Source organism: Primulina tabacum, chromosome 16 (genome assembly GCF_025594145.1).
Source record: "Primulina tabacum isolate GXHZ01 chromosome 16, ASM2559414v2, whole genome shotgun sequence".
Taxonomy (NCBI): domain Eukaryota; kingdom Viridiplantae; phylum Streptophyta; class Magnoliopsida; order Lamiales; family Gesneriaceae; genus Primulina; species Primulina tabacum.
This window is the reverse complement of record NC_134565.1, coordinates 30728972-30756516: the sequence shown is the minus strand read 5'-3', so window position 1 is coordinate 30756516 and position 27545 is coordinate 30728972. Positions and strand designations below refer to the sequence as shown.

General features: G+C 31.8%; 4 protein-coding genes across 9 annotated transcripts; 2 read left to right on the top strand and 2 right to left on the bottom strand.

The window, feature by feature from the left end:
• Positions 1-392: 392 nt before the first annotated feature.
• LOC142529726 (protein NCA1-like) lies at positions 393-3527 on the top strand. 3 transcript variants are annotated; one of them, XM_075635339.1, is made up of 8 exons: positions 393-564; positions 1468-1730; positions 1823-2054; positions 2230-2375; positions 2525-2612; positions 2693-2839; positions 3057-3206; positions 3326-3527. In XM_075635339.1, exons 2-8 carry the CDS (start codon positions 1480-1482, stop codon positions 3368-3370), a joined length of 1059 nt encoding a protein of 352 aa, XP_075491454.1. In that variant the 5' UTR covers positions 393-564; positions 1468-1479; the 3' UTR covers positions 3371-3527. The 3 variants fall into 3 exon arrangements, with proteins under 3 accessions (XP_075491454.1, XP_075491455.1, XP_075491456.1); XM_075635340.1 differs by having other exon boundaries at positions 1312-1730; XM_075635341.1 differs by having other exon boundaries at positions 393-598.
• A 1930-nt stretch (positions 3528-5457) lies between these two features.
• Positions 5458-6576, bottom strand: LOC142529200 (putative germin-like protein 2-1). The gene is made up of 2 exons (XM_075634659.1): positions 6273-6576; positions 5458-6127 (listed from the first exon to the last, which is right to left on the bottom strand). The coding sequence occupies exons 1-2, from the start codon at positions 6349-6351 to the stop codon at positions 5655-5657; spliced, it is 552 nt and encodes a 183-aa protein (XP_075490774.1). The 5' UTR covers positions 6352-6576; the 3' UTR covers positions 5458-5654.
• Positions 6577-11328: 4752 nt separating this feature from the next.
• Positions 11329-11822, bottom strand: LOC142528489 (actin-like). The gene is made up of 3 exons (XM_075633535.1): positions 11775-11822; positions 11544-11615; positions 11329-11502 (listed from the first exon to the last, which is right to left on the bottom strand). Exons 1-3 carry the CDS (start codon positions 11820-11822, stop codon positions 11329-11331), a joined length of 294 nt encoding a protein of 97 aa, XP_075489650.1.
• A 10994-nt stretch (positions 11823-22816) lies between these two features.
• Positions 22817-26495, top strand: LOC142528654 (putative pentatricopeptide repeat-containing protein At1g26500). 4 transcript variants are annotated; one of them, XM_075633743.1, is made up of 3 exons: positions 22817-24660; positions 24985-25097; positions 25910-26495. In XM_075633743.1, exon 1 carries the CDS (start codon positions 22848-22850, stop codon positions 24387-24389), a length of 1542 nt encoding a protein of 513 aa, XP_075489858.1. In that variant the 5' UTR covers positions 22817-22847; the 3' UTR covers positions 24390-24660; positions 24985-25097; positions 25910-26495. The 4 variants fall into 4 exon arrangements, with proteins under 4 accessions (XP_075489858.1, XP_075489857.1, XP_075489856.1 ...); XM_075633742.1 differs by having other exon boundaries at positions 24875-25097; XM_075633741.1 differs by having other exon boundaries at positions 24832-25097.
• The last annotated feature ends 1050 nt before the right edge of the window (positions 26496-27545 follow it).

Below are 27545 nucleotides of genomic sequence, written 5' to 3'. Positions count from 1 at the left end.
TTCATTTCAAAATCGTTCCCTTTTATTATAATATGTGCCCAATTAAGATATTTCGGCCTATGAACGGGAAGCCCAAATTCGTGGTGGGTGTGTTTATATTGATTTTATTTATAAAATTTGTTACATTTTATAATTATTTAAAAGTTATTTTTTACATAAAGATAATGTAATTATATTAAATATATAATTTGATAATAGATAAAATATTAATTTTTAAAATTTTAAATTGAATTAGGTATTGTAGATATTATAAATTATATGAACAACTTTATTCATCTGAATTGATAGGATATTTTTGTAAAAATTAATTAGTGTTATAAAGTCATATTTATTAATATTTATTAATTAAATATGTCAAATATATATATATATATAATTATTTTTTTACGATTGAATTTAATTAATGTGAAAAAATAAAGATAGAACTACAATGGAGGACCTCTCCCCGATTTCTTTTGTTCCTTCTACCGTTCCTTTCTCGTTCTCCATGGCTGTGTTTGTGTTACACGCAATTCATATTTGCATTTAGATTAGCTATCGCAGTGCGATCGGAAATTGCAAGAGGTGGATTACAAAGCCCATTTCTTGTTTAATTTAGGTTCATAATCGTATCTTCCCCATGGATTTCGGGTCTTTATGATTTTTTTGATCGAGTATAAGTGTTGTTCATATATCCGTGTTCCCTTCTGTTATTTTCAGTTCTTTGTTATTTAGAAGAGCTAATTTTCAGCTTCAATTTATGATACTATGACGTTTCTTTTATTCAATAAAGAAACTTGTTTTGCAAGTGTGTTGAAATTTTGCGGCAAATGTACGTTGACAGAATCTGGTTGTTGTTTTGGTTCGAAATTGGTTATAATTGTATTGAAATAAGTTGAGTACAAGGTAGATTCTGCCTTATTTATATTTACATGATGTATGTCGATGCTTGCTTTTTCACTTTTAGAAATTAGTGATTTATATTTGCGTTTCTCGTCTAGTTTTTGTGACTAGGTGTTATTAATTTGTATTATATAATCAATACAATCAATTGTACTGCTCCAGTAAATGTAACTGGTGTCACATTTTTAAGAATATTGGACATAAACAGTGAGCAAGGTTCCTCTTAAGTGCTGTGCACTGCCATATCTTCTTTCACTTCACCATTAGTTTATCTGTTTTGCTCTTTATGTTTTTGTTTAGTTCTTTTATACTGCATACTTTTATCTTTCATTCCTTTCCAGATAAATGTGCTAACTAGTGTTGTAAACTCATGTGGGTAGATTATCAAAATACCAATTTCTGATTACGTCTAAAAATTGCCATGATTAGATTCATTTGCTATGCTAAAATATTGAAAGTGTGGTGTGGTGTTTTGTGTGGATTCCTTGGTTTGTGCAGAGGGGAAGGCTCTATTCTCTCTTTTGCAAGGTTTGTCATTTTTTAAATTTTACATAAATTCCGGAGCCTGTCATCTTCCTATTGCAGGTGTAAACCAAGATGAAACCTGTCTGTCCTTTTATTAAAGCTTCACCGCCTGATGATGCGCCTATTAAAAAACCTGCTGAAAACCAACATAAACAGCAATCGACCAATGATACCACACCTCAGAAAGATTCAACAATTACTCCCAAGTGCCCCTACGGATACGATTCTCAGACATTTAAGTTAGGCCCTCTCAGCTGCATGATATGTCAAGCACTTCTTTTTGAATGTAACAAGTGTGTGCCTTGTTCCCATGTATACTGCAAGTAAGTGAAATGCGCCAAATGTTACCCATCAGTTAGTTTCCTCGTGTGTTTTCTATATGAATGTTCTTGATGACTTCTTTTCACGAAATTAGAGCTTGTGTATCACGCTTCAAGGATTGTCCTTTATGTGGTGCTGACATTGTGAAGATTGAAGATGATCCTAATCTTCAGGCTGTAGTTGATCGCTTTATTGATGGTCATGCAAGGATCAAGAGGTCTCAAGTTGATACTGACAAGGAAGAAAAGGAAGGTGGAAAGAAAAATGTGATATATGAGGATGTGTCCCTTGAGAGAGGTGCTTTCTTGGTGCAGCAGGCCATGAGGGTAATTTTTTAAATTTCTGTCATTTGTTTATTGTTGATGCCAATAGGGGCTATGTAAACACTGGCTACATTCAATTGTTTCATTTTCACTCTATTCTTTTATAAAACTGCACCATATTTGCTAACATGTTCTGATTTATATATCCATTCATAACTTTTATCTTTCTCATTTATAGGCACTTCGTGCTAATAACATAGGAAGTGCAAAATCAAGGCTTAGCATATGTGTGGAAGATGTTAGAGAACAACTGGAAAGAATTGGAGACACTCCTGAGTTATGCTCTCAGTTGGGTGCAGTTTTAGGTATGCTCGGCGATTGCTGGTATGCCCATCATCTTTGTCTTTTTCTTTGTCTGAATTTAGAAAATGTGTTTTTAGTAGTCAAAATTATGTTTGCATTTTGATCTTTAAAATTTAGGATATATGATATGGCATTTGTTTTTGAACAAAAAATAACACTAATTGTTTCAGTCGAGCAACTGGAGATGCTAGTGCTGCAATATCATACTTTGAGGAGAGTGTCAGTTTCCTTACAAAAGTACCGAAGGATGATTTGGAGGTATAAGTTTGTATTACGCCAGTTAACTACCATTTTTCCGCAAATCAAGCTTTATACAACTTGTATTTGGACCTGTGCAGATAACACATACACATTCTGTTTCTCTCAATAAAATTGGGGACCTGAAGTTCTACGAGGGGGATTTACAGGCTGCAAGATCCTATTATTTCAAGGCTTTGGAAGTTCGCCGTAATGCAATCAAGTACCATGCAAACGTTTCGTCGCTGGTGAGCAATTGATAAAACGTAGGTTCTGTTTCTAGTGTTTCCAAACCGCTCCTGTTAACGATTGGCTCGAGGATGTAATATATGCGACTGTGATCAATAATATTTTCCTTTGTTAATGTGTTTATTATAAGCTGAGAACTTGGTCTTGGTATTAGCCCCTCTCTAGTCTCTGCTTTTTCTCTTCTAATTATCTCTTTATTTCAAATCATAAACTCAGGTTATAGATGTAGCTACATCGCTGGCAAAAGTGGCTGATGTTGATAGAAACCTTGCTAACGAGGACACAGCTATCGCTGGCTTTCAGGAAGGCATTAAATTGTTGGAATCTCTATCAATAAGAGCTGAGGAAGTTGGTCTTGAACAACGGGTATGAATTGTCCATAATTTCTCTTCTAAATCTACGTTAAGTTGATCAGGTTATCATTACCTTTTGTTTTGTTTTTTTTTTTAAATCTTGTATTTGATTTGGACATTTCTTGCACGCAGCGTCTTTCGGTGCTGGAGTTCCTCAACAGCCAACTTGCAAAATGATGACCACCCTATGCAAGAATGATTGTTCTGTAATAAAATGTAGTGTCTAGACGTTAGATAAATAAGTGATATGAACTACAGGTGTATAGCTTTGTTAAAATAATTTCACTTCCTCAAACAAGAATCAGAATAAAAATTCCCCAATTCACTGTTGTTAGATCCAAATCTCTCCTCCTTTTGATTCTTGTTAGAGCCCATGTTTCTTGGGTTCATAGCTTTTTTTTTTTCCGGTTTCACGTGACAAGAAACAAAAAGGGACAACAAGTGTTTCCATCAAACGCAGTGACTTCCTCAATCATAAACAGTGATTTTTTCATTTGTCTTTTCATTTTTTGATATTATTTTACTTTTTAGCTCTGTTTTTTGTACTTTTTGATCGACTGTTTATATGGTCATTCATCTTGTGTTGTACGATACTAACATGTTTATTGACTTCAACTTTCTCTTGTCCATGATTTGGTTTATGAGTTTATGGTATGTGTTTGGACCTCAGGCCCAGCAGTCTAGGAGGTCCCCAAAGTTAGTGCTTTTATTTATAAAGGCCCAAATAATGTGGTCCATTTTTATATACATAATGAATGGACCTTTCATTTTTATATTTTTTAATTTGTTCTTGTTTTAGTGTACAATTTATTTTTTAAAAATAATATAGATTTTATTTAATGGGATTGAGTTGTAGACTTGAAGAGGAATAGGGAGATTTTTAAAAAAAAAAAAAAAATTGACATCTACAAACCCCCATTTTTTAAAAGCCTGCCCTATTGATAAAAATGATTCATAGGAAGAAAATTAATTGAAATAATAATTACTATAATATTTGTAACAAAAGGAGGAGTAAAAAAACAAAAAAATATATAAAAAAGTACGTGAAAATACTGAAAGTTATATTATTATGTAGGTTTGATTTTTTACCTAATTATTCGTATTTTCCTTCTAATGATGTTTTAAAGCATTAATTTTTATATATCATTATATTTGTCACTATATATATCTTTTATATTTCAAGATATATATTAGTTTAAATAGTAATATTATAATCAAAGTAATATTTAAAATATTAATTCTTTATTTATAAAATTAATTTAGATGTTGAATGCACAATTTATGGTTTGATATAATAATTTAAAAAAATATCAATGTATTCTAATATATTTTTAACATTTAAGCGACTATTGAGAGAATTTTAGCTATGTTATTTTATACTGTTGCACATATTTTTCACGTTGTATTTCATTTGATGTTTTATTTTTTATTTTATTTTATTTTTTGTCCTTAGTTCAATTTTGGATTTTGATAATAAGTTTTCAAACTTTCTTTTGATACACGAACTTTTTATTCTCGATTACTTTGTTCAAATAGCTGACACTACAGCAAATATAAGTAACTAATTTTCGATGTCACGTCAACATTTTCTGATGTCATATCAGCATTTTCCGGTGTCAATTTTGTATCAAAATCAAATTTTGAAAACTTAATGAATCAACACCCGAAATCGAACAAGTCAGTAGACCCAAAAAAAAAAAGATACATAATTATGACATAATAGTATCATATTACGTCGATTGGCATATGGAAGCAGATGTATATATTAGTGGATCATACTTAACGGATATCAGATGATATATTATTTTATAACCACTTCTCTGTATTAGAATGATCATCAACGTCAAAAGTATTTGACTTGATATTTTCGTAATGTGTCTTGATTCTATTGTTATAGAAGTGAACACGTAAATATGCGTTGTCTTGAATCGTAGATAGGATTGAGCTCAAACAAGAAATCAAGATTTGCTCAGCGCCAAATGATTTAGAAGTGAATCTATCTATTCGCAGTGATGAAATCATTTTACAAAATATATTTTTAAATTTGAAAGATGTGTCTTTCTTGGTTTCTCAGAAAACATTGCTTCTGAAATGGAAATCGGGGTTGCTTATTTTATGTAGATTTCCTGGAAGACTAGAAGACCCTTTTCCCACAAGAATCGGCGTATATAAAAATTTTGCAACGTTTCCCAGACTGATTAATTTAACTGTTTAGCTAGTTAATGCAGTAGCAATCACTGGGACAGTAATCTTAAGTTTGCAAGTGAAAAAGTCGATGACAATGGAATTTAATTTACTAGCATACGATGAAATGCAAGAAACATACAATAAAAACAATATAAATGAAGACACCCATCCCGCAATCAAGACGGAAGGATATGTCTGAAGTAACACAAACACAGATTACGAAGCATGCATTGAATGAGTTTAAAGGTCGCTTGTATCTCATCAGGTTGCAGTTCTAGAACTTAGCTTGGAGCTGATCCACGACACTCTTATCCACTTGGAATGCCTTGGCAAGAATGTCATTGCTAAATCCAGCAATTGCAACAGCATGTCCAGTTACCACATTGCGTTGGAAGTGGACGAGTCCCACCGGGAACACGAAAACATCACCTTTCTGAAGGGTTTTCGTGAATAGAGTATTACCAGGGTTCGAGGTTACGAACCCCACCTGGAGGGAACCCTCGATGACTGTCAGGATTTCAGTGGCTCTAGGGTGAGTATGTGGAGGGTTGATGCCCCATGGTGCGTAATCGATACGAACCATCGAGATTCCAAGAGTATTGAGGCCTGGTACTTGAGCTACACTCACTGGGCTAACCTTGGAGCCATTAGGATTTGATGTGTTGCCTGCTAAGTGAAGTCCACTGAAGGAGAAGTCACTGGCTTGAACCAATGCAGGGTTCTTGCAGGCCAACCCATTCACTTTAGCTGCTAACACAACCAGTGAAAGTTATTATATTTATAACTACTTGTTAACAATGAAATTTATGCTAATTACCACAAGCATAAAAATGATAACGGTATCTGATTTGCACAAGAAAATGCTGATGGTGTGTGAAGGAGTGTTGATCACCTGAGCTACTGGGATGGGCAACGCAGAAATATTGCAACGGACTCGGCTCGAAAGCGAATGCAAGGAAGCCAAAAGACATGGCTTACGAGGCTCAACAAGATAATGAGCTTTGCCATGTGAATCTTGCTACAATTAAGTTGATTACAGAATAATAATGTAATCTGAGATTTTGAGTGATATATTTCTGCTAAGCAGAGCTCATTATTTATAGTCATAGAGATGTGTTTCTAGTGAATAATATTCCTGAAGGCCGTCCTTGCACCAATACTTCGTTTTTTATTATCCCATGCCGTCTTATTTAATAACTAGCATGAAGCACGTGCGATACACGTAAATAACAATTATATGATAAAAATAAAAAATTTGATTTTCTTAAAAAATAATATATTTGAATCATTTTGTTATTTAGTAGAATTTAATATCTTGTTATATTAGACGAATAAATTAATTAAGAACTTATATAATTTACTTTCGAACTGTTTGCCAAATTCAAATTCAAATTGTTAATTTTATGTTTATTATATATTATGTATTTGTATGTGTTTAGTACTCATATATTATGTACATTGAACATTTCAAACTACTTGTTTTTTATGATCCAATTTTTAACATCAAATAGGTCGTAGTATTGAACATTGAAATCATTTGTTTTTGAGTTTAAGAGTTGTACCATAGTCAAATAATGTCCAATAATTTTGTCACCTACTTGAATGTAGATTTTTTTTAAAAAAATTTCATAAATAAATAAAAAACATATATATAAATTAAAAATTATAAATAAAAAATCGCATACCGCCAAATTTTGTGTATTGAATTTATAAATTTGTCTGACATATAATTTTTTTAAAAAAAATTGCTATTATAATCAATTTATAAATATTAAATAAAATAGTTATACAATATGTGAGATAGTGAAATTAATTGTTTAACAGTTATGTCTTAAATTTATATATTATGAGAGTTAATTTTGGAACTAAAGTTAAGAAAATTAGTTATGATTTTGGTTTCAGTGTTCCTGAAAACCGTGGTCGAGTTTACATTTAGACTCTTATTATCTAAATATTAAACATTATTAGTAGATATTTCAAATGCTACCAAATTTTTGTTTATTGAATGTATAAATTTATTTGATATATAATTTTTTTTTAAAGTGTTACTAAAATCTTTAAATTTCTTATTATAGCTAAACTATTTTAATTCTTCTAAAATATTCATATTTTATTTTTTTAATATATTAACATTCATAATTATTGATAAAAAATTCTCCTAAATAATTTATTAAACTCTTTATTTTCAATTTTTAGCTAAAAAACCAAAAAATATGTTAGTATTAAACTTCAAATTATTATATACTTATCATGTTATTCTACTTATTGCATATATAATTAATTTTTTCATATTTCTTCTTCTGATACTATAATTTGTTACTTAATTATAAAATGCACTAAAAATATAATTACAAATTTTCATTAAAACAATAAAATATGATGTAGAGAGAAAATTAAAAAAAATAAAACATTTAAAGGTAGTATAAAGATGAATTATTTGAGAAAATTAATTAGGAGTTACATTTTATTCATGAAATGATATAAATTACTACAATTCATTATCAATTTTCTAGAATTTTACATATATATCTTTATTGAGTTCTTGGATTTTTATTAATAAAGATGTCATTTGTGTCTTTTCACAATTGGATTGGATTAGAAAATAAATCAATGATCCACATTTTTTAAAAACCTATATATTTTATAATGAGTCATTTCATTATGAATACAACTCAACTTTATTTTTCTCACGCTCGTCTATAATTAGAAAAATCCACACATTTATGTATATAATGAAATATTATTTGTTTAAAATGAAATAGAATGAAATATGACATAATTAAATATTATAACAAAAAAAAGATAAGGGTAGAAAGTCAAAAACACAAAACCATAGACATAAAATGTGGTTAATTAGTATTAATTATTAATTAATAGACTATGTGTTAAATTACCATATATGTTAGTTGATAATAAAATAAGAAAATATGTGAAGGATAATTATGTCCGTTCACAATTGAAAAACTTTTAAAGTATCCACACTTTTATATATATAATATAATATAATATAATATAATGTAATATAATATATATAGATTTGCGAAGACATGGTCAAATTTGGACGTCATACCTCCAACGGGTCCAATTCAAAAATTGGGCCAGTTAAAAAAAAACTGATTTAAATATTGCTGACCCAGTTCGAAACTGGGCTATATTTAAATATGTTGGGCCAGTTCGAAACTGGTCTAGATTTAAACATGTGCTGACCCAATTCGAAACTAGACTATATTTAAATATGTTGGGCCAATCCGAAACTGGTCTAGATTTAAATATGTGCTGGCCCAATTCAAAACTGGGCCAATGTTAAATCAATTGCCATTTCATAAATGAGTCACTCAGAAATTTTTATTTTTTTTTTAATTGTTTGGCCAACTTAAAAAAATTGGGCTATGAAATATCGTAGCCCAATCAAACAAAAACGCCTCCCTTCCTTCTCCTTCTTCTTCCTAAAGGAGGAGTCTGCCATGGAAGAAAGGCTTGTGAGTCGTGGCTAACTTATTGTGACAGTCACAATATTCTCTATCTTTCCCGTCGCCGGAGTGTGCCTCTTCTAGTGAGAAATTTCGCTCGTGTAACCCGTACGCGAGTAAAATCTTCTCGATCCAGCGGCCGTGAGTGGAGGTCGCACAGTCCACTGCAACGCACCGCTGCTTCACCGCGACGGAAGCTCCACCGTAGGTGTGGATCGGGAATGATCAGGAACAATTTCCGATCAAGACTGGAAAAATAATTGTTAGCTAAATCAACTTTTGATAAAAATACTTCTTCATCTCTTGAAGTGTACGGTGGATTTCACAAATCCAACAATTTAAGGACACGGCCGAAAATTATTTTATTTTTAATATGACGTACAGTGGCCAAAAAAAAAAAAAATTACAATACACAAAATTAACTTTCAACAATTAATTCACTCCCAAAAATTTAAATTCACATAATTTATATTCATACGAAAAAACAATGGCTTTGATACCATTTCTTGGAAATTATATAGCCTTCGGAACAATTCCGGCTAAGAAAATTATTTTCGATCAAATCGAAACACAGCGGAAGCGATTACATAATTTCATAAATTATAATCGAACATATGAATATAAATTAACTATGAATTTAAATAAAAAGAATTTACTAGAAAACTAACCTCTTGTAGATTTTCTCTTCAATGTAAATCCAATGTGCGTAGAAACCACAGCCTTCCAATACGATCCTTTCTATCAACGGGAGTGTGTGGGCACTCAAAAACGCAAATGCTAGAAATCCAAATTTTTATTTTGTTCTCTACTTTATTTTCAACTCATGAAAAGGTAGAGAAAAAGTTGTTTTTAAAATAAAACCTAAGATCCTATTTATAATAATTCAAAACCAAGAGTCCAAATCTTATTTCAATTGGGACTCTCGATCAAATCATCTAGGATATGCCTAGATTTGATTTTTTTGAATATTATATTTTATATCCTTTTAAAACTATTTTAAAAGTCATAAGATTTCTAAAATCTTATTAAAATAAATTAGAATCTTATTCTAACTTATTTAGATGTTAAATAATATCTAAATTTTATTTACAATAAATTAAAGATATTAAATAGGATTTCTAGGATATTATCAAGATACATTAGAATCTTATTCTAATTTATTTAGATATAATATCTAAATTTTATTCACAATAAATTAAAGATATTAAATAGGATTTCTAGGATCTTATCAAAATAAATTAGAATCTTATTCTAACTTATTTTCAGATAGCAAATAATATCTATAATTTATTCATAATAAATTAAAGATATTATAATCAACTTTTGAATATTACCATAATAATCCAAATATATAATTATCTCATAATTATTATTTAATATAATTAATATCTCATTATCAATTATATTTATCTCCAAACTTTTGGAGTTATGGAAACATTTTTTCATATCCATACATGATTTCTAAATTGCATTTTTAATCCGTCATTAATTTGAAAGGCGTACCGGTGACCATTGACTCATAATTAGAAGCTCCAATAAATTAAATAAATAATTAAACTCTTTAATTAATTTATCTAATTTATTAATTCCATAATTACTCCACTAAAAATATGGAATTGCACTCTTCTTCATTATGAAATATCTTACTCTACAAAATTGAGCAGTCCATTGATATAATCATTACATATTGATTAATCCTCCATAGACAATTCGTAATTGAAGCCAGGAATTTTCCGTTTACCTCTTCAATTACTTCTTATCCTCATTTACCATTAATTCACTAGTGAGTGGTTCAATTTATAACTTAATTATAAATTAGTTGGGCCCAACACTCAGTTCTAGAATTAACAAATGAGGAAATCGTCTTTCTACTTCTCGCAAGAAGGAATGGATTCCATGTCTGCGAATTCATATTCCCAGTCATTCATTTCAAATATAAATCTAAAATGCAAGTATTAAGAATGCACAATCGCAAACTTTAAACAAGCAAATTAAGAATCATATTAAAATGAATAGGAGTTTATAATCACTTCAGGATTGAGATTTGTCCATATATGATCATCTTTGTGATTTAATTTGAATTTCATAGTAACAACGGAATTTATTATGAAATGACTAATTAAATCGGTCCAAGTCGTACATAATCACATTATATATAAATGCCCCCATCTAGATGTCCCAACATCGACGATCCGGATAAGATGATCACATTCATAATGTTCATGGGCCGCATTATTAATGCTTTAATCAAAGATCCATACTTTAATTAATTCATCACCGACTTAATTTAAGTTTATTATCCATAATTTTAATCATCTTGTATATACAACTCTTATATATACTAAAGTTATGGTTATATCTAATAAACTATGGATTTTGCTATGATATTCATGACAATAATATTTTCATGCAAACATGCTCAATAATAAATGTCGTTTTCAAAAAATTAGCTTATTACAATGCTTTAAGGGCACTATCCTAACAAAAAGGAGCCTCCGTCAAGAGAACTGGGTGCTCCTCGGGAGCCACATGAAGTTCGTCATAGAAAGTATGGTGCCATATCTTTTCCATGTCATCCTCCCAATTGCCGACAATTCCATGCTCAATTGGATACTTCATCGACAAGACACCTCTCAATGTTTGTCTCATAACCTACATACACATCTTTTTTGGCAGTGCTCGTGAAACATCACTCCAGTGTGACGAGGGTGTCCCACTATGCTAGGGAAAACTGCCTTTCGAGCATCATCTCCAGCACATCCAGCCTGAAAGTTGGGAGCGCAGATTAAACAATAAGTTTCTGACATGGTTAAAGATCTACCTACCACCTTTTTTTTAACTTCAGATTGGAACTACAAATTTATGCAAGTTTCAGCATTGGCACCATCAAATGATAAGTTTAAGGTATTGAATGCTAAACACACCTTGACCATTCTATTTCCATTGTCACAACTAAAAGGCCTATCTGCCATCTCGAAGGTGACATGAAAAAACAGCGAAATGGACCATTTTACGGTTTCATGAAACATAAATATAAATGTCGCTCTCAAAGCAAGTCTTGGCAAATGAAATCAAAATGCAAAACTAAAATCCGATCATGAGATTGCCTCTGAATATTCGATGGTGATATCACATAGTGTGACAATTCCAGTTAAGCTTTTGTAAAGTTACAAATTTAAAAGACGTTATACCACATCGAATCATATCGCAAACAAGACATTACATAAATGTCCAGACTAGACAAGGCAGTATCAAAATATAAAGGCACATCTCAAGCAGTTGTAGCAATATATTGCAAAAAGTAGCCTCAATAATGCTGAGGTTTTGCCAATCAAGCAAATTTAATTTCATAATGCCCCCGAATCTCAATATTGATTTTCAGAATGAAAAACCTTTGGAATAAAGAAATTCAACCAGGACTGATACAGATACAATGTCAATAAATTTTATAAGGTGTCTTATGCGTACTTTCTTTAGAATTGGTTTAATCATTTCTATTACGGGATATTTTATACTATCATGTATCTGTAAATTTTGTAATATAGAAGAAAATTATCACATTAGTAATACGTAATAACTAAAATTTTGTACAAATAGAAGAATAATATTTTTTATATGTAATAACTAAAATTTTGTACAAATAGAAGAAAATTATCAGATTAGTAATACGTAACAACTAAAATCACATCTCTGGTGGCACACCCATTGACTCAAATTGTTCTGCATACCAATATTCCAAGCCTTTTAGGCGCCTATGGATGCCACGACATCGGTTCCCGTGTATTCTCAGTATACATAATCATAGACAAAAATGATTTGAGATCGAGCCGATAGTAAACATTGAACACCCGTATGCTCAAAATTCAAACTACGAACTAAGCAGCAGAAAACACAAACAGGTGTAATTTAAGTGCATCATCGTATACATATTTTAACCAAGAACTTGTAAAGATTTCAAGAAAAAATCTGATTTCACAAGCTATCTTGAGGATCCATACGCATGCGAATTCCTAAAAGATACAACTTCGACCAATATGCATGGGATAGATCACGTATAACATTCAGTAAATAGCTAACATCCAATCACACATTATCACTAACATTCTAAAAATTTAGAGTTAATATTAAATACCCTTTAGAATCCATAAATTAACAATAGGATTCATTGAAAGCAAAAACACAGATTTACAACGAATCCGCAACATGAAACGAATTTTTTCTCCTCGATGCGGATAAAAATGGAATCTTGGATTGAGAAAGTATGATTTAAAGAGGAAAATTTGAACCTGATTTAAAGAAAAAAATTGCAACTTTTAAGCCTTTGCTTGAATTAAGAACTTTGCTCAAGACTCGCTGCGATTATTTTTATTGCTAAATGACAATAATACTTTCGTTTTGATAAATAAAATAACTTTCAAATGAAAATACTACCATCATCCCAAGAATAAATTATATCATCACTGCATTTCAGCAGACCCATTATACTTATTTCTGAAGTTAGGATCTACCGAATTTGGAAATATAGTCTTCATTGACTTAACAAATATATAATGTCTACTGAATTATATTATCGGCAATATGGTACCGAATTTGTTTTCTTTAACTGATGACTAAGTATCATCAACAAACTCGAATACAAGATAATGTTCAGAATATACAAGATATAAATGTTATGTCCGTTGAATGTCGAGTGTCACATGCATTTATACTATTTTTGGAATACGACCAATGACATATGAAATCTTGTACTATTTCGGTCATGAGTTTGGTAGGATTGAGTTATAACCGTTAAAACCTAAATATTACATATTTTTTATAAAAGGTAATCTGAAGTTTCAACACATGATCTCTGAAGTGGCACAGCGGAATAAATTTTGAAATAGGAATTCAAGTGATGCATACACTTGATTATATTTTTTGATTAGAAAATATGGAGATTACATAAGCAATTTATAGACTTAATCTCACATTTTTCAAGACTTATTAACTCCACACATTAACTAGCTATTTAAACTTCCTAGATGGCTTTCAAAGTACTAGTACATATTCTAGAAAGTGACTCTAGAAATTACAAATTATTTTAACACTCCCCTTAATTTGTAATTTTCAATTGCTGCTTGAACTTCTCGAATTTCTCCACGGTAACTGCTTTGGTTAAGAAATCTGCAACTTGATCATCTGTGTTAATGAACTCCATTTGAATATGCTCTTTGCTTACCAATTTTCTCGAACAAAGTGATGTCGAAGTTCAATATGCTTTGAACGAGCATGAAACACTGGATTCTTTGTCATTGCCATACCTGACATGTTATCACAATAAATTTTTGTTGGCTGACTTTAAACTTGCCGCAAGTCACCAAGAATTCTCCTTAACCAAGTTGCTTCACATGATGCTTCTGTTGTTGCAATATACTCAGCTTCAGCTGAAGATAGAGCAATTGTCTTTTGCTTCTTTGAGCTCCAAGCAATCACTTTTGAGCCAAGACAGAATATGTATCCAGAAGTGCTCTTCCTGTCATCTTGACATCCTGCCCAATCGCTATCAGTAAACCCAACCAATTTGTTGTCTTGATCTTTGACATAATGCAATCCCAGCTTCTTTGTTCCTTGCAAATACCTCGGGATTCTTTTAGCTGCAGAGAAATGAACTTTGGAAGGATCATGCATAAATCTTGAAACAACACCAACTGCAAATGAAATATCAGGTCTCGTATGAGTAACAAAAATAAGTGATCCAACCAAACTTCGATAGATTTTTGGATCCACTTTTCCAGACCCATCATTGAGCTGCAACTTCTCACTCGGAGTCATTGGAGTGCTAACATGTTTGCAATTTGCCATGCGGAATTTTTTGAGCAAATCCTCTACGTACTTTTCTTGTGAGAGAAAAATTTCTCCATTAGCTTGTCTTATTTGAATACCAAAGAAATACTTCATCATTCCAAGGTCAGTCATTTCGAAATATGCCATCATTTTCTCCTTGAACTCCTTCAAAAAAATCGTGTTAGTTCCAAAGTAAATCAAATCATCAACATATAAACATACCACCATGAAATCATTCCCATCATTTTTCACATATAGAGCTGGTTCATTCTTGCTTCTCTCAAAACCATTCTTGAGAAAATACCCATCAATTTTGCAATTCCAAGCTCTAGGGGCTTGCTTCAAACCATACAAGGTCTTTCGTAGTCTGTAAACTTTATCTTCTTTTCCTTCAATTATGAAACCATGTGGCTGGATAACATAAACTTCCTCTTCAAGTTCCCCATTCAAAAAAGCTGATTTAACATCTAACTGAAACACATTGAGCTCTAATTGAGCTGCAATTGCAAGAGCTGATCTTATTGTCTCCATTCGAACCACAGGAGCAAAAGTTTCATTGAAATCCACTCCAGACTGTTGAGCATAACCCTTGGCTACGAGACGAGCCTTGTGCTTTCTTATTGACCCATCTTCACCATATTTGGTCTTGTAAATCCACTTTAGACCAATCACATCTTTTCCTTTAGGCAAATCCACTAAATCTCACGTTCTATTTTTCTCAATAACTGCAATCTCTTCTTTCATTGCTTGAATCCAAACATCATTATGTTTTGCTTCATCATAGTACTGTGGTTCACTAGAGAATAAAGCAAGATTGCAAGAATCATAAATTTCCTGCAAGGATCGTACCTTCCTTACTGGAGAATCTGGATCCGAGGTTTCAGAATCTGACTCCACCGTAGTAGGTTTTGGACTTTGCTGAGAAGTGCTTGGATGTGACTCACGATTGTGAAAAAATGGTGGTTCTACGAAATCGTGAATTGGTGGACTTTGACAAACATCTTCATTCCATTGCCATGCAGCCATCTCATCAAACACAACATCTCCAGACACAACAAGCTGATTCTTTATTGGATTCCACAATCGATAACCTTTTGATTCATCACTATAACCAATGAAAATCATTTTTTCACCTTTCTTATCAAACTTATCTTTGCTAGGGGACTGATTTAATGCATAAGAAATGCACCCAAAAATTTTCAAGTGCTCGACTTGTGGTTTTCTCTTACTCCATGCCTCAATTGGTGTTTTATTCAAAACCGCCTTCGTAGGTGAACGATTAAGAATATACACTACTGTATTAACAGTTTCTGCCCAGAATTTTTTTGGCAAACCTTTTTGTTCAAACATGCTTCGAGCCATTTCAGCAATTGTTCGATTTTTCCTTTCTGCGACGCCGTTCTGCTGTGGAATGTATTTCACTGTGAGCTGCCTTTGAATTCCATTCTCCTTACAGTGATTCATGAATGCATTGTATATAAATTCTCCACCACGATCTGTCCTTAGAGTCTTTATTAAATAACCACTTTGACGTTCAACAAGAGCCTTAAACTGAAGGAAAACTGAGAATGCCTCTAATTTTTCACTCAAGAAATATATCCACATCATCCGAGTAAAATCATCGACAAACAATAAGAAATACCTCTTGTTGCTTACTGAACTAGTCCGAGTAGGACCAAAAATATCAGCATGTACCAATTCTAATGGAGCTTTTGCACGCCAAGCAGATTTGGGAAATGGAAACCTGTGCAATTTCCCATATATACACCCTTCACAGATTTTATTGTCTTTCTCAACACTCGGAATTCCAACAACCATATTTTTTGACTTTAGCAAATGTAGTCCCTTGTAACTCAAGTGTCCATATCTCAAATGCCACAAATAAGAATCATGACATGTTTCATGCTTAAGTGCAAAACTTTTATCAAAAGACATGATGAGACGAAAAACTTTGTTGCTAGCCATGTCAATCTTAGCAACAGTCAAATTTTGCTTCTTATCAATAATCATGCATGCATCGTCACCAAAATGAACCAAATAACCCTTTTGAATAAGTTGACCAACACTTAGCAGATTCTGAGCTAGATTTTGCACATAAAGAACATCTGAGATGTGTTTTTTGTTACCTTGCTTGGAGTAAACCTCAATGGTGCCTTTCCCATCCACCTTTTGTATCTTGCCATCTCCAAGCTTTACTTCAGAAGAAAAATTTCTGTCAAGTTCCACAAAGCTGTCAAGCTTACTCGTCATGTGGTTACTACAACCATTGTCAATATACCAAACATTTTGATTTTCAGATTCAGCACTCATGCAAGTGTAGAACATGAGATCTTCTTTTTCTTCCTTCGAAATGTCGGCATGCTCTTTTCTTTGTTTCTTTTGATGCCAACAATCTCTTTGAGAATGATTAGGAATCCGGCATCTTGTACACTTGAAACGACAATCTTTCGAATTGTGATTATCCTTCTTACATATGATGCAATAAGGACCATCATGAGAATTTTTTCGCGCCTCACTTCTTTGTTCATCTTTTCGTCAATCATTTCTCTCCCACTTTCCTTTGCTACTTTGATTTTTATTCTGCCATGAATTCTTTGAAGTCCCAAAATTATTTGGTTTCTTATCAAAAAATCCAACTTTGGATTGAAATGCCTGCTCCAAATGTTGTTTTGATGACCGATTAATTCTTTCTTCATGTGCTTGAAGAGAGCTCATTAATTCAAACATCGACAAGTTGGAAAGATCTTTCGATTCTTCGATTGCTGCAACACAATGATCGAACTTTGGTGGTAAAATTCGCAAGATTTTCTCGATCACTCGTTTGTCTTGAATATTATCTCCAAGGCTTTGAATATTATTCACAATTTCTGCAACTCTGGAGAAAAAACTTCTGATATTTTCGTTTTCCTTCATCAAGAGATTATCGAAATCTCTCCATAGAGATTGAAGCTTGATAGACACAACTTTATCATTTCCATGAAATTCTTTTTGCAAGACTTCCCATGCTTCTTTTGTTTTTCTTTTGTTGAATATTCTATGGTAGATAGATTTACTAACCCCTTGCTTTAAATACCGAAGTGCAGTAGCATCTTTCTTCTGATCTTGTTTGTCTTTATTTTGTTGATCTTGACTCCAATCTGCACCATCTTCGGTAGGTGGTTCTGGATAATCATTTTCAATTATATCCCATAAATCTTCGGAGATGAAGAAATCCATCATTTCGGTGCTCCAATAATCATAATGATCTCCTTCAAATATGGGTACCTCCGTCGAAGAATATTTAAACATTGTGATCTGCAAATTTCCAGCCATTGCAATGTACCGTATTGCTACTGTAAAGAAAGAGAACAAAGTGGTGGACTTATAATTTCTTCTATGCGGGACCCGTGTAATGAGGCAACCAATTGCAAGCAAATTGTTGGAATTTGCTTACGTGAGCACAAACAAGTAGTTTGAAGAAGTAGGTAACTTCTGAAAAATTGTTGCCATTTATTACGGCAAAAGAAATACTAACAAGGCTTATTTTTGAAAGCTCTGATACCAAATTTGAAGGGGCACAGCGGAATAAATTTTGAAATAGGAATTCAAGTGATGCAATACACTTGATTATATTTTTTGGATTAGAAAATATGAAGATTACATAAGCAATTTATAGACCTAGTCTCACATTTTTCAAGGCTTATTAACTCCACACATTAACTAGCTATTTAAACTTCTTAGATGGCTTTCAAAGTACTAGTACATATTCTAGTAAGTGACTCTAGAAATTACAAATTATTTTAACAATCTCGACCATCTTATCTGAGATTCAAAATTTTTGTGGAAAACATTCAAAGCATCAAGACATATCCAATCTATTTCATATATCATCTGTGCTGAACTTTACTCACGAGTGTTTCAATTTCATATTGTATTTTGCGTGAGCTTGTAACTTACAGAAATATTATTTCTGTTCAGAATTTTTATTAGTCGTGAAAATTGATAAAAGAGTTTCAGTTGGCATTATATAAGTCATATTGAAGTGTGTGTTTACAAGTGTTGTAAAACCAGAATATTTTAGTGAAAATCTTCTGAAAACAGAAGAAAACGAGACGTAGAAGGTATTTATATTTCGAACTTCCATAAACAACATTTGTGCTATTTACTTTCAGTATCATTCTTTTGATGATTTACTTTTAAGTGGTTTACTTGATTTTACTCTAGCTCATTAAGTTCGGCTGGATTTTTCTCACGTTAAATTTTTAGTTGTCTAGTAAACTTCGAAGATCAAGATCCTATTTCAGCCGCTAACAACAGTTGAGATCACCATAATTCAGAAAATAAAAAAAAATTACTGTTGTTTATTCACCTTCTATAAACACTTCTAACAACAGCTTTTATATTCAAACTATACATAAGATCCGAAGAAATATTCAGTTGGGCCTTCCTTGTTCCAATATTTTTGGATAAATAAAATATTTAATAATTTTTTATTTTAGATTTTGGTCAACTAACTTTTTAGTTTTTGTTTTTGGTACAACTTTTATTTTTTTTGTTTTCGTTGTTATTTAGTTGGATTGTTGATGTGATATTAAAAAATTTTGATATAGTCTCGAAAAATGATGACATGACATTGAAAAATTATGACATCGAAAATTACTAACTTGTCAAATATTATATCAATATTTGAACCAAAATAGTCGGGAATTAAAATTTAATATATCAAAACCAAACATTGAAAACTTAATAGATCAAATATAAAATTAGACAAATCAACACACACAAATATATATATATATATATATATATATATATATATATATATATATATATATATTATATTACTAATATAAATATATGAGTTGAATTGTGAATTTACATCTATGTCCCTATCTTAATTAATACATGTCTCTTTGGTTGTTTTGTTTTCATTTATTAATTATTGATTCTATTACTCTATTACCACTATAAATATAGGAGTTGAATATTCATTAATACATGTCTAAATGGTTGTTTTGTTTCATTTATTAATTAAGAATCTAAATTAAATTGAAGAAAAACAAAATTTTTCATCCATTTTTTGTGATGAAATTTGCAATCCATTTTAAAAAAAAATACTTATATATATAATGAATTTCAAAATGATAAAAATAATAAATATATGTTTTTGTTTGTTTTTTCATGGCTATTAAATGATTTCTAACATAAATTGAAGAAAAATGAAATTTAGCTCCTCCCATTTTTTTAGATGAAAAATTTAGCTACCATTTTTTAGAGTGTCATTTAAATTTATCTTTCATTTTTTGGAACGTTTTTTCATAGCTATTAATGACTTCTAAAATAAATTGAAGAAAAATGAAATTTAGCTAACCATTTTTTAAAAAGAAAAATTTAGCTATCATGTCACGGTCCAGCCCACTTGTGATATTGTCTGCTTTGGCCCGAAGGCCTCACGGCTTTAAACGCGTCACAAGGAGTTGCTACTCGCTCATTTAAATTCCCAGCATCTCTCCCGTTATTTAGCGATGTGGAATTTCGCGTAGGGGCCTTCTCACCCCCCCCTTTCGGGACTCAGCGTCCTCGCTGAGGTTTGCCCCACCATCCCAAACCCACGTGGAGTCGCTCTAATACCAAATGTCACGGCCCAGTCCACTTGTGATATTGTCCGTTTTGGTCCGAGGGCCTCACGGCTTTAAGACGCGTCACAAGAGGTTGCTACTCGCTCATTTAAATGTCCAACATCTCTCCCGTTGTTTAGCGATGTTGGATTTCGCCTATAGTTTTTATAGTGTCATTTGAACTTATCTTCCATTTTTTGGAACGACATTTGTACTCAATTTTTAAAAAATATATATCTTTAATAAAATTTTAAATAATAGTAATAATCCAATTTTTAAAAAAACTTATATATTTAATGAAATTTAAAATGATAATAATAAATATATTTTTTTGTTTGTTTTTTCCTAGCTGCTACTATTATTATTATTACGACTCTAAATATATGACTTTAAATTGTGAATTTACATCTATGTTCTTATGTTCATGAAATTACATTCATATGTCATTGTATTTGTTTTTTCATCTATTAATTAATAAAATCTAAATTAAATTGAAGAAAAATAAAATTTAACCTCCATTTTTTGTGATGAAATTTTCACTCCATTTTTTTAAAAAAATTATATCTTTAATGAAATTCACAATGATAACAATAATAAATATATGTTTTTTGTTTGTTTTTTCTTAGTCATTAATGACTTCTAAAATAAATTGAATAAAAATGAATTTTAACTATCTTTTTTAGAATGAAAATTTAGCTATCATTTTTTAGAATGAAATTTAAATTTACCTTCCATTTTTTGGAATGAAATTTGCACTCAATTTTTTTTAAATATATATATATATATGTATATATATATATCTTTAATAAAATTTAAAATAATAGTAATAATATATACATTTTTTGGTTTGTTCTCACATCTATTAGTGAATTCTAAAATAAATTGAAGAAAAATAAATTTCAGTCACCACGTGTTAGAATGAAATTTACACTCTATGTTTTTTCTTTTAAAAAAATATATATGTAATGAAATTTAAAATAAATAGAAAAAAATAAAATTTACGTTCCATTTTTTTAAAAAATGAATTATATTCTTATTTTTAAAATATTTATTTTTGTTTTATTTATCTCTTTTTTTTTTTTTGGTGAACTCTATCTTTATTTTTTAGGATGTCCTTTTGTTTGATTTATATTTTTTCATTAATTAATAAATTTTAAAATAAATAGAATAAAAATGAAGTTTATGTTTTTGTTCAAAATTTTATAGTTATCCAATTTTTGAGTAAATCTTCTATAAGGACGGTATCAAGTTGATATATCTTTAAGACGAGTCGACATTTTTTATCAACTAATGTTAATGCATTTTAAAATAAATCGAAGAAAGATGAATTTTACACTATTCTTCAAAATTTTATAGTTCTTCAATTTTTGAGTAGGTTTTCTGTGAGACGGTTTCATTGATATATATCCGAATACGGGTCGACCCAATCATTCCAGAGTGAAAAATAATATTTTTTTCATGATTCAGGTCGGATTGGAGACATATTTTACAAAATTGACCCACGAAACAGCTCCATATGAGTTTCTGTGACAATTTTATTTTTAACTTTAGTGAATTAACATTCATGAATAATGTAAATTGTTTGAGTTTACATGTATGTCCTTATTTTCGTTAAATAGTATTAATAAATATTTTTTTTTTGTTTTTCAGTCATTGATGAATTTTAAAATCAATTAAAAAAAACTGAAATTTTATTTTGGAATAAGATTTATAGTATTTTTTAAAAAATAATTATATTTTTAATGAATTTAAAATAAACAACACAATGTTAGCAATACGCACAAGAACTTCCTAAGACTTCATCCATCTTAGTACTACTCTCACTCGTGCATGCTTAACCCAACAAAACTAAATAACAATGAAAGATTAATATTTTAGTTCAAACATTTCTTGATATTCAGGTCAAATGTTATATTTATTACCCAAGACAAGACTTTTATTTCTTATAATTGTGATATACCGTGCAAAGCCATATACAAAGCTAATTGCAAACATAATGAGAATTGCACTGACTTGAATGTCAATAGGCCAAACCGTAAAACTGTATGCATGACAGACCCAAATAATTATTTGGTGCCATGAGAGAACACTTCAAAAGAATTTAAATGAGCTTAAATTGATTTTATCTGTAATAATTACTTTTATATACATCAAAGTGATAGAAAATGATCAGAAATAAGAATGAATTCAAATCCTTTTTATGTGAAACAAATTATTCTTACATCTATAATTACTTAAAATGATTTATAAGATTTTACTTATGTTTTTTAGATATTTTTTTTTGCTCGAAAAATAATTTTTTTAAAATATTACAATTATCTTCATGTTTTATGTCCTGTCAAATTTCTTTCGATAAATACTTGTAGAACTTGTAGCTAATTTTTCAATGACGCGATTTATATATAGATCTTTATAATTTCAAATATATAATGAGAAATTTAGAAATTACGGTTGTTGTATGTTCCACACGTGCAATGCACGTACATGTCTTCTAGTATATATATATATATATATATATATATATATATATATATATGACCTTTTACTTTTGAATCTGAAAACCGAGGCGAAACCCAAATGCTCCGGTTCACAAAAATCAGCAGACCTCCCATAAGCCACTTCATTCTCCGTCTTCCATCTTTTGCCACCACCGCCGAGGACGCTGCTTCTCCTCCTCCGACTCGAAGTTTGGTAGCGTCAGTGAATGAATCTCACCTGATCAAGGTGTGCACTGTCCTCTATCAGCAGCAAAATTCTCCCAACACTAAGCTCCAGGCCAGCCTCTCCAAAATCCCTTTCAATCTCAACCACGAGTTCTTCCTTCAAGTGTGCCTTAGATTCCCATATTCATGGTGCCCAGTATACAAATTCTACCGATTCTCAATTTCCCAACCTCATTTCACCCACACCTCCACCACCTTCAACAAGATGCTTGATGTTGTGGCAAAGTCGAGAAATATTGAGATCTTATGGGATCTCTGTCAAGAAACTGGAAAACTCCATTTAGTGAACATCAAGACATATATAATTGCATTGAGAACTCTAGCTGCTGCAAGGGAGTTAAAGAAATGTGTGGAGTTTTTTCATATGATGAATGGATTTGGTTATGAATATAAAGTTGAAACCTTTAACAAGGTAGTGGAAGTTTTGTGCAGAAATAAGCTTGTTCTGGAGGCCAAGCATCTTGTGTTGAAGTTGAAGGGTGTTATTAAGCCTGATGGTGAGACTTATAGATGGTTGGTATATGGTTTTTGTGATGTTGGTGATTTGATTGAGGCCTCAAAGGTGTGGAATTTGATGGTGGATGAAGGTTTTAAACCAGATGTTAATTCTGTCAACGTTATGTTGGAAACCCTTTTCAAGAGCAACAGTTTTAATGAGGCATTGAAGCTCTTTCAATCAATGAGAGTGAAAAGAATGGACGATTTGGGAGTTTCGACTTATGGGCTAGTGATCAAGTGGCTCTGTAAAAGAGGCAAGATTGGGGACAGTTATGCAATACTTGAGGAGATGAAGATGAGGGGACTGAATCTTGATAATAAGATATTGGGATCAATAATCTATGGGGCCATGAGTAGAGGAAGGGTTGTGGAGGGTTACAAGATCTTTCAAGGGGTTGAAATGCCAGATATAAGTGTGTACAACGGGATGATTAAGGGGCTTTTGAGATTAAAGAAGGCAGGCGAAGCAACACAAGTATTTCGGGAGATGATCGGGCAAGGGTGTGAGCCTACTATGCATACGTATATCATGTTATTGCAAGGACATCTGGGGAATAGAGGAAGGAAAGGAGATGATCCATTGATTAATTTCGACACCATTTTTGTTGGAGGTTTGGTGAAAGCAGGGAAATCACTGCAAGCAACAAAATATGTGGAGAGGGTGATGGATAGAAAAGTTGAGGTGCCAAGATTTGACTACAACAAGTTTTTGCATTATTTTTCAAATGAGGAAGGTGTGATTATGTTTGAGGCAATGGCTGAGAAGTTCAGAGAAGTTGGATTGTTCGATTTAGCGGATATATTTGCAAGGTACGGTCAGAAAATGGCGACTAGAGATCGAAGGAGAAACATAACAATTGACGACATAAGTTGCAGTAGCAATTGCCGTGAGACTTGAGCAATATTTTATTCTTGTTGAAAGGCCTTTTAGCATTTTGCACCCTAAAAATAGGGCACTATTACATTTACTTTTTGGCATGTTCTACCATCTGGAGATCAAAAGCATTGCATATTGAGCCGTTCCAACCATTTGTGCACAATCTGTAGCCAGAGTCCTAATTTCTAGAGTTTGTCCTGAGTAGTTGTGTCCATTAATGCTAAAATGGAAGGACAGTCATTTATCCAGACGCGGCTTCTCCAAATTCTACATTGTTTAGGAGAGGAATGAGGTAACCTGCATTTCATTCTGCAAGGAACCGTCCCTTTTCTTGTACTAATTACTAAAATAAAGTTCTCTTCCAATGGAAAATCACGAGAATTCAAGATGAATTGATGACAAATGATTGTCGCTCACTTGAATGGTTAAGTATCAAATATCAATGCACTTGGGTATTTTGCAGGGAAGTTCAAGTAATTACAATAATAGTTTCATTATTATCTCAGCAATTGTATTTCAACCACAATTCCACAAAAAACTCACGAAGAAGCTATATTCATAGAGAATCATGATTTCTGTATCAGAAAAGTTCTCTGAGCTTTACTTATTTCACCAGATGCTCTGCTACCAATGTGCCATTATGCTGGCCTTTTCAGAATTGGATCCACAGCCTGCTTTTGCTTCATCCCAGAGTTTCTTTCGCTCGTATCCATTTTTTGTGTTTCCCTTGTAAGTGTTTTGTGGACATTCGAGTTCATTATTTCCTTCCTGCAAATACAGTTTGTGATTCAAGGTTTTAAATTTATCCTGTATCTATCAAAAAACGACTTCAATAGTATAATGTACTAAAGCGCCTTATTTCAAAGTGCCATAAAAGAACCCCACCAACTTTCACGGCTTGAAAAAACGAATGGAAACCTTCTCTTTTGACAAATCATTTTCTCTCTCTTCCAGTAAAAATCCATGGCCTGCTCGATTTCAGTTCAGGGACCTTCGGTCACTTGGTTGAAAAATATGCAGAGACTCGCTTCTTGCTGTATTGTTTTATTTTTGTGGGCCTTTTTGTGAAAAGTTTTTAGTTTTCTGGGTTATTAGTAGTGTTGTTTAAGGAAATTGGTAATGGGTCTGATGTGCACAGGCTTGTTGCTGCATGTTAGTTAAGGTTTTGATCGTTATATTGCTTTATTTGTGTATTCGGGAGGTTGTTTTTATTTCATATATTGGTGAAGAGATTCCAGTGAGTAGCATTATTGTCCTTCAAGAATTTGAACTCTTCTCTTTGGTGCAAATGATGCACATGTATCAAATCTAGTTGATGCACTAAATTTCTCGTGAAAAAGGGGATAGATTCTGAGAAGCAATCTTCTGTATATTCTTTTCTACATTTCAATGAATGAATGAACTGAACATGACTGACTTCAAATTTATTCATTTGTTTTGTGCTCCTCCTGTTGTTGCCTGAAACAATTATGGTTAGTTTGATTCTTGATCATAATTGATGCATCTCATCTCATATACATTGGTTCTCCATCTTAATGCAGATAAGTGAACTGCTGGAGTACCTGGAGTTCTCAAAAGACTAGAGCCATGTGCCTTCACAAGTTGTTGAGCTGATAACTGAATACAGAAGTTGAAGGCACACATCTAACCATCGATTTTGACTCCTCGGATGATGAACTGGTAAATGGGCAAATGGCTTTCTTGGTTTAGTGATGCAAGTCTGAATTAATTAGAAAAGGAACAATGTGGTAAGTGGTAACTAGTAAAGGACGAGTTATTATCGAAGTCATGTTCACGTTTGTTTCTTTAATCAGAATTTGACCGAGGTTATTGCGATCATAGAAAGTTTTGAGAGTGTGAACACCTGGATCAAGCGTGTTTTACTACATTTGAATCGGGCTGTTATCCTGCTGTTCACATATGTTCAACACCATAAAGACAAGACTGTGGGGGTCTATGTTTATTTCACCTAGTTTACGATATTTATTTGTATATAGCGATTGTTTACTATATTTAATGCAACTCTAACATATGTATATTAATAAAGAAATGGTGCTAGTTGTCTTTTCTTGTACAACTTGTTTTAAACTGGAGATAATAATAGCACGAGTAATTCTTTACTATCAAGTCACGTTTAGACTTTGCTGTTCCAAGTCAATGTTGTTGCACGCGTGATCTTTGCTCAAATTTGGGTTCCCATGATTGAATTTTCTACTTATTCAGTCTGTTTTTTCTTTTTCTGAATATTACACTGCCAGTTTTGGAAAGGCCGTCGGGACAAATTAGAAAATCGAATAGGGAGTACACATTGTTGTCCGAGATGATGGAATGAGTAAACATTTAATCAATGGTCATAAGTTTGATTTATCCTCACCAACATTTTCTCAGACGACGTATAGGATTTGTATAATGCAGTTTACATGATTAGCACAATTTGCTTGGTATTGTGTTAGCACAAAGTTTACTCAGTGCACATCGAATGACACATCGGCTGATGGTTCCATTTAAGGAAAAAAAATATTTCCCATTTTGACTTGGGTATAAAGAATTAGTAACCACTATCAGTTCCTTTATCAAATCATATTGACTTTAATTGTGGACCAAAGCCATGAAAATGTTACCTAATGATACTACTCAAATGAATAAAAGACGCAATTTACACCGTTACGACAAGGTAGATATGTCTGAATGACATTCACGTAGGCCTAAATTAGCACATCAAAATCTTGGTTTAGCAACAATTAGTACTAATACTAAACCTCAAATGAGGGAAAAAATAATCCAACTGTAAACTCATTAATAGATGGAATCATAAAAACAGAAAAGAACTCCAAAATGGGTATGCAATTTTCCTTTCAAAAAAGTGTAAAGCACTGATTTCAAGCTAAAAAATATAAGTAACTATGTATGTTTTAGAATATCACTGCCAAGTATCCTGACCGCAAGTTATAGCTTATATCAGGAATTTAGTTCAAGATAAAAAAAATACATGACACGAAGTACAAAGCCGATAAACTCTGGAGAATATTGATAAGGTAATCATTAGACTGAGTCTTTAATTTATAAACACCAAAGAAGAAGTAATTTGACTAATTGATTAACTGATAGCTAGGCATGCATCCCGTTTGAACAAGAGCTTAATATTCTTCCACAATTGGAAACTGATTAAATATATCT

Coding starts and splice junctions, on each gene's coding strand:
- LOC142529726 (XM_075635339.1), top strand. CDS start 1,480: ATGAAACCTGTCTGTCCTTTTATTAAAGCTTCACCGCCTGATGATGCG. Junction 2,376..2,524: donor GGTATGCTCGGCGATTGCTG/GTATGCCCATCA, acceptor TAATTGTTTCAG/TCGAGCAACTGGAGATGCTA. Junction 2,840..3,056: donor ATGCAAACGTTTCGTCGCTG/GTGAGCAATTGA, acceptor TCATAAACTCAG/GTTATAGATGTAGCTACATC.
- LOC142529200 (XM_075634659.1), bottom strand. CDS start 6,351: ATGTCTTTTGGCTTCCTTGCATTCGCTTTCGAGCCGAGTCCGTTGCAA. Junction 6,128..6,272: donor TGCCCATCCCAGTAGCTCAG/GTGATCAACACT, acceptor TTGTGTTAGCAG/CTAAAGTGAATGGGTTGGCC.
- LOC142528489 (XM_075633535.1), bottom strand. CDS start 11,822: ATGGCAGATAGGCCTTTTAGTTGTGACAATGGAAATAGAATGGTCAAG. Junction 11,616..11,774: donor ATGGAAATAGAATGGTCAAG/GTGTGTTTAGCA, acceptor CCCAACTTTCAG/GCTGGATGTGCTGGAGATGA. Junction 11,503..11,543: donor GACACCCTCGTCACACTGGA/GTGATGTTTCAC, acceptor ATGTGTATGTAG/GTTATGAGACAAACATTGAG.
- LOC142528654 (XM_075633745.1), top strand. CDS start 22,848: ATGCTCCGGTTCACAAAAATCAGCAGACCTCCCATAAGCCACTTCATT.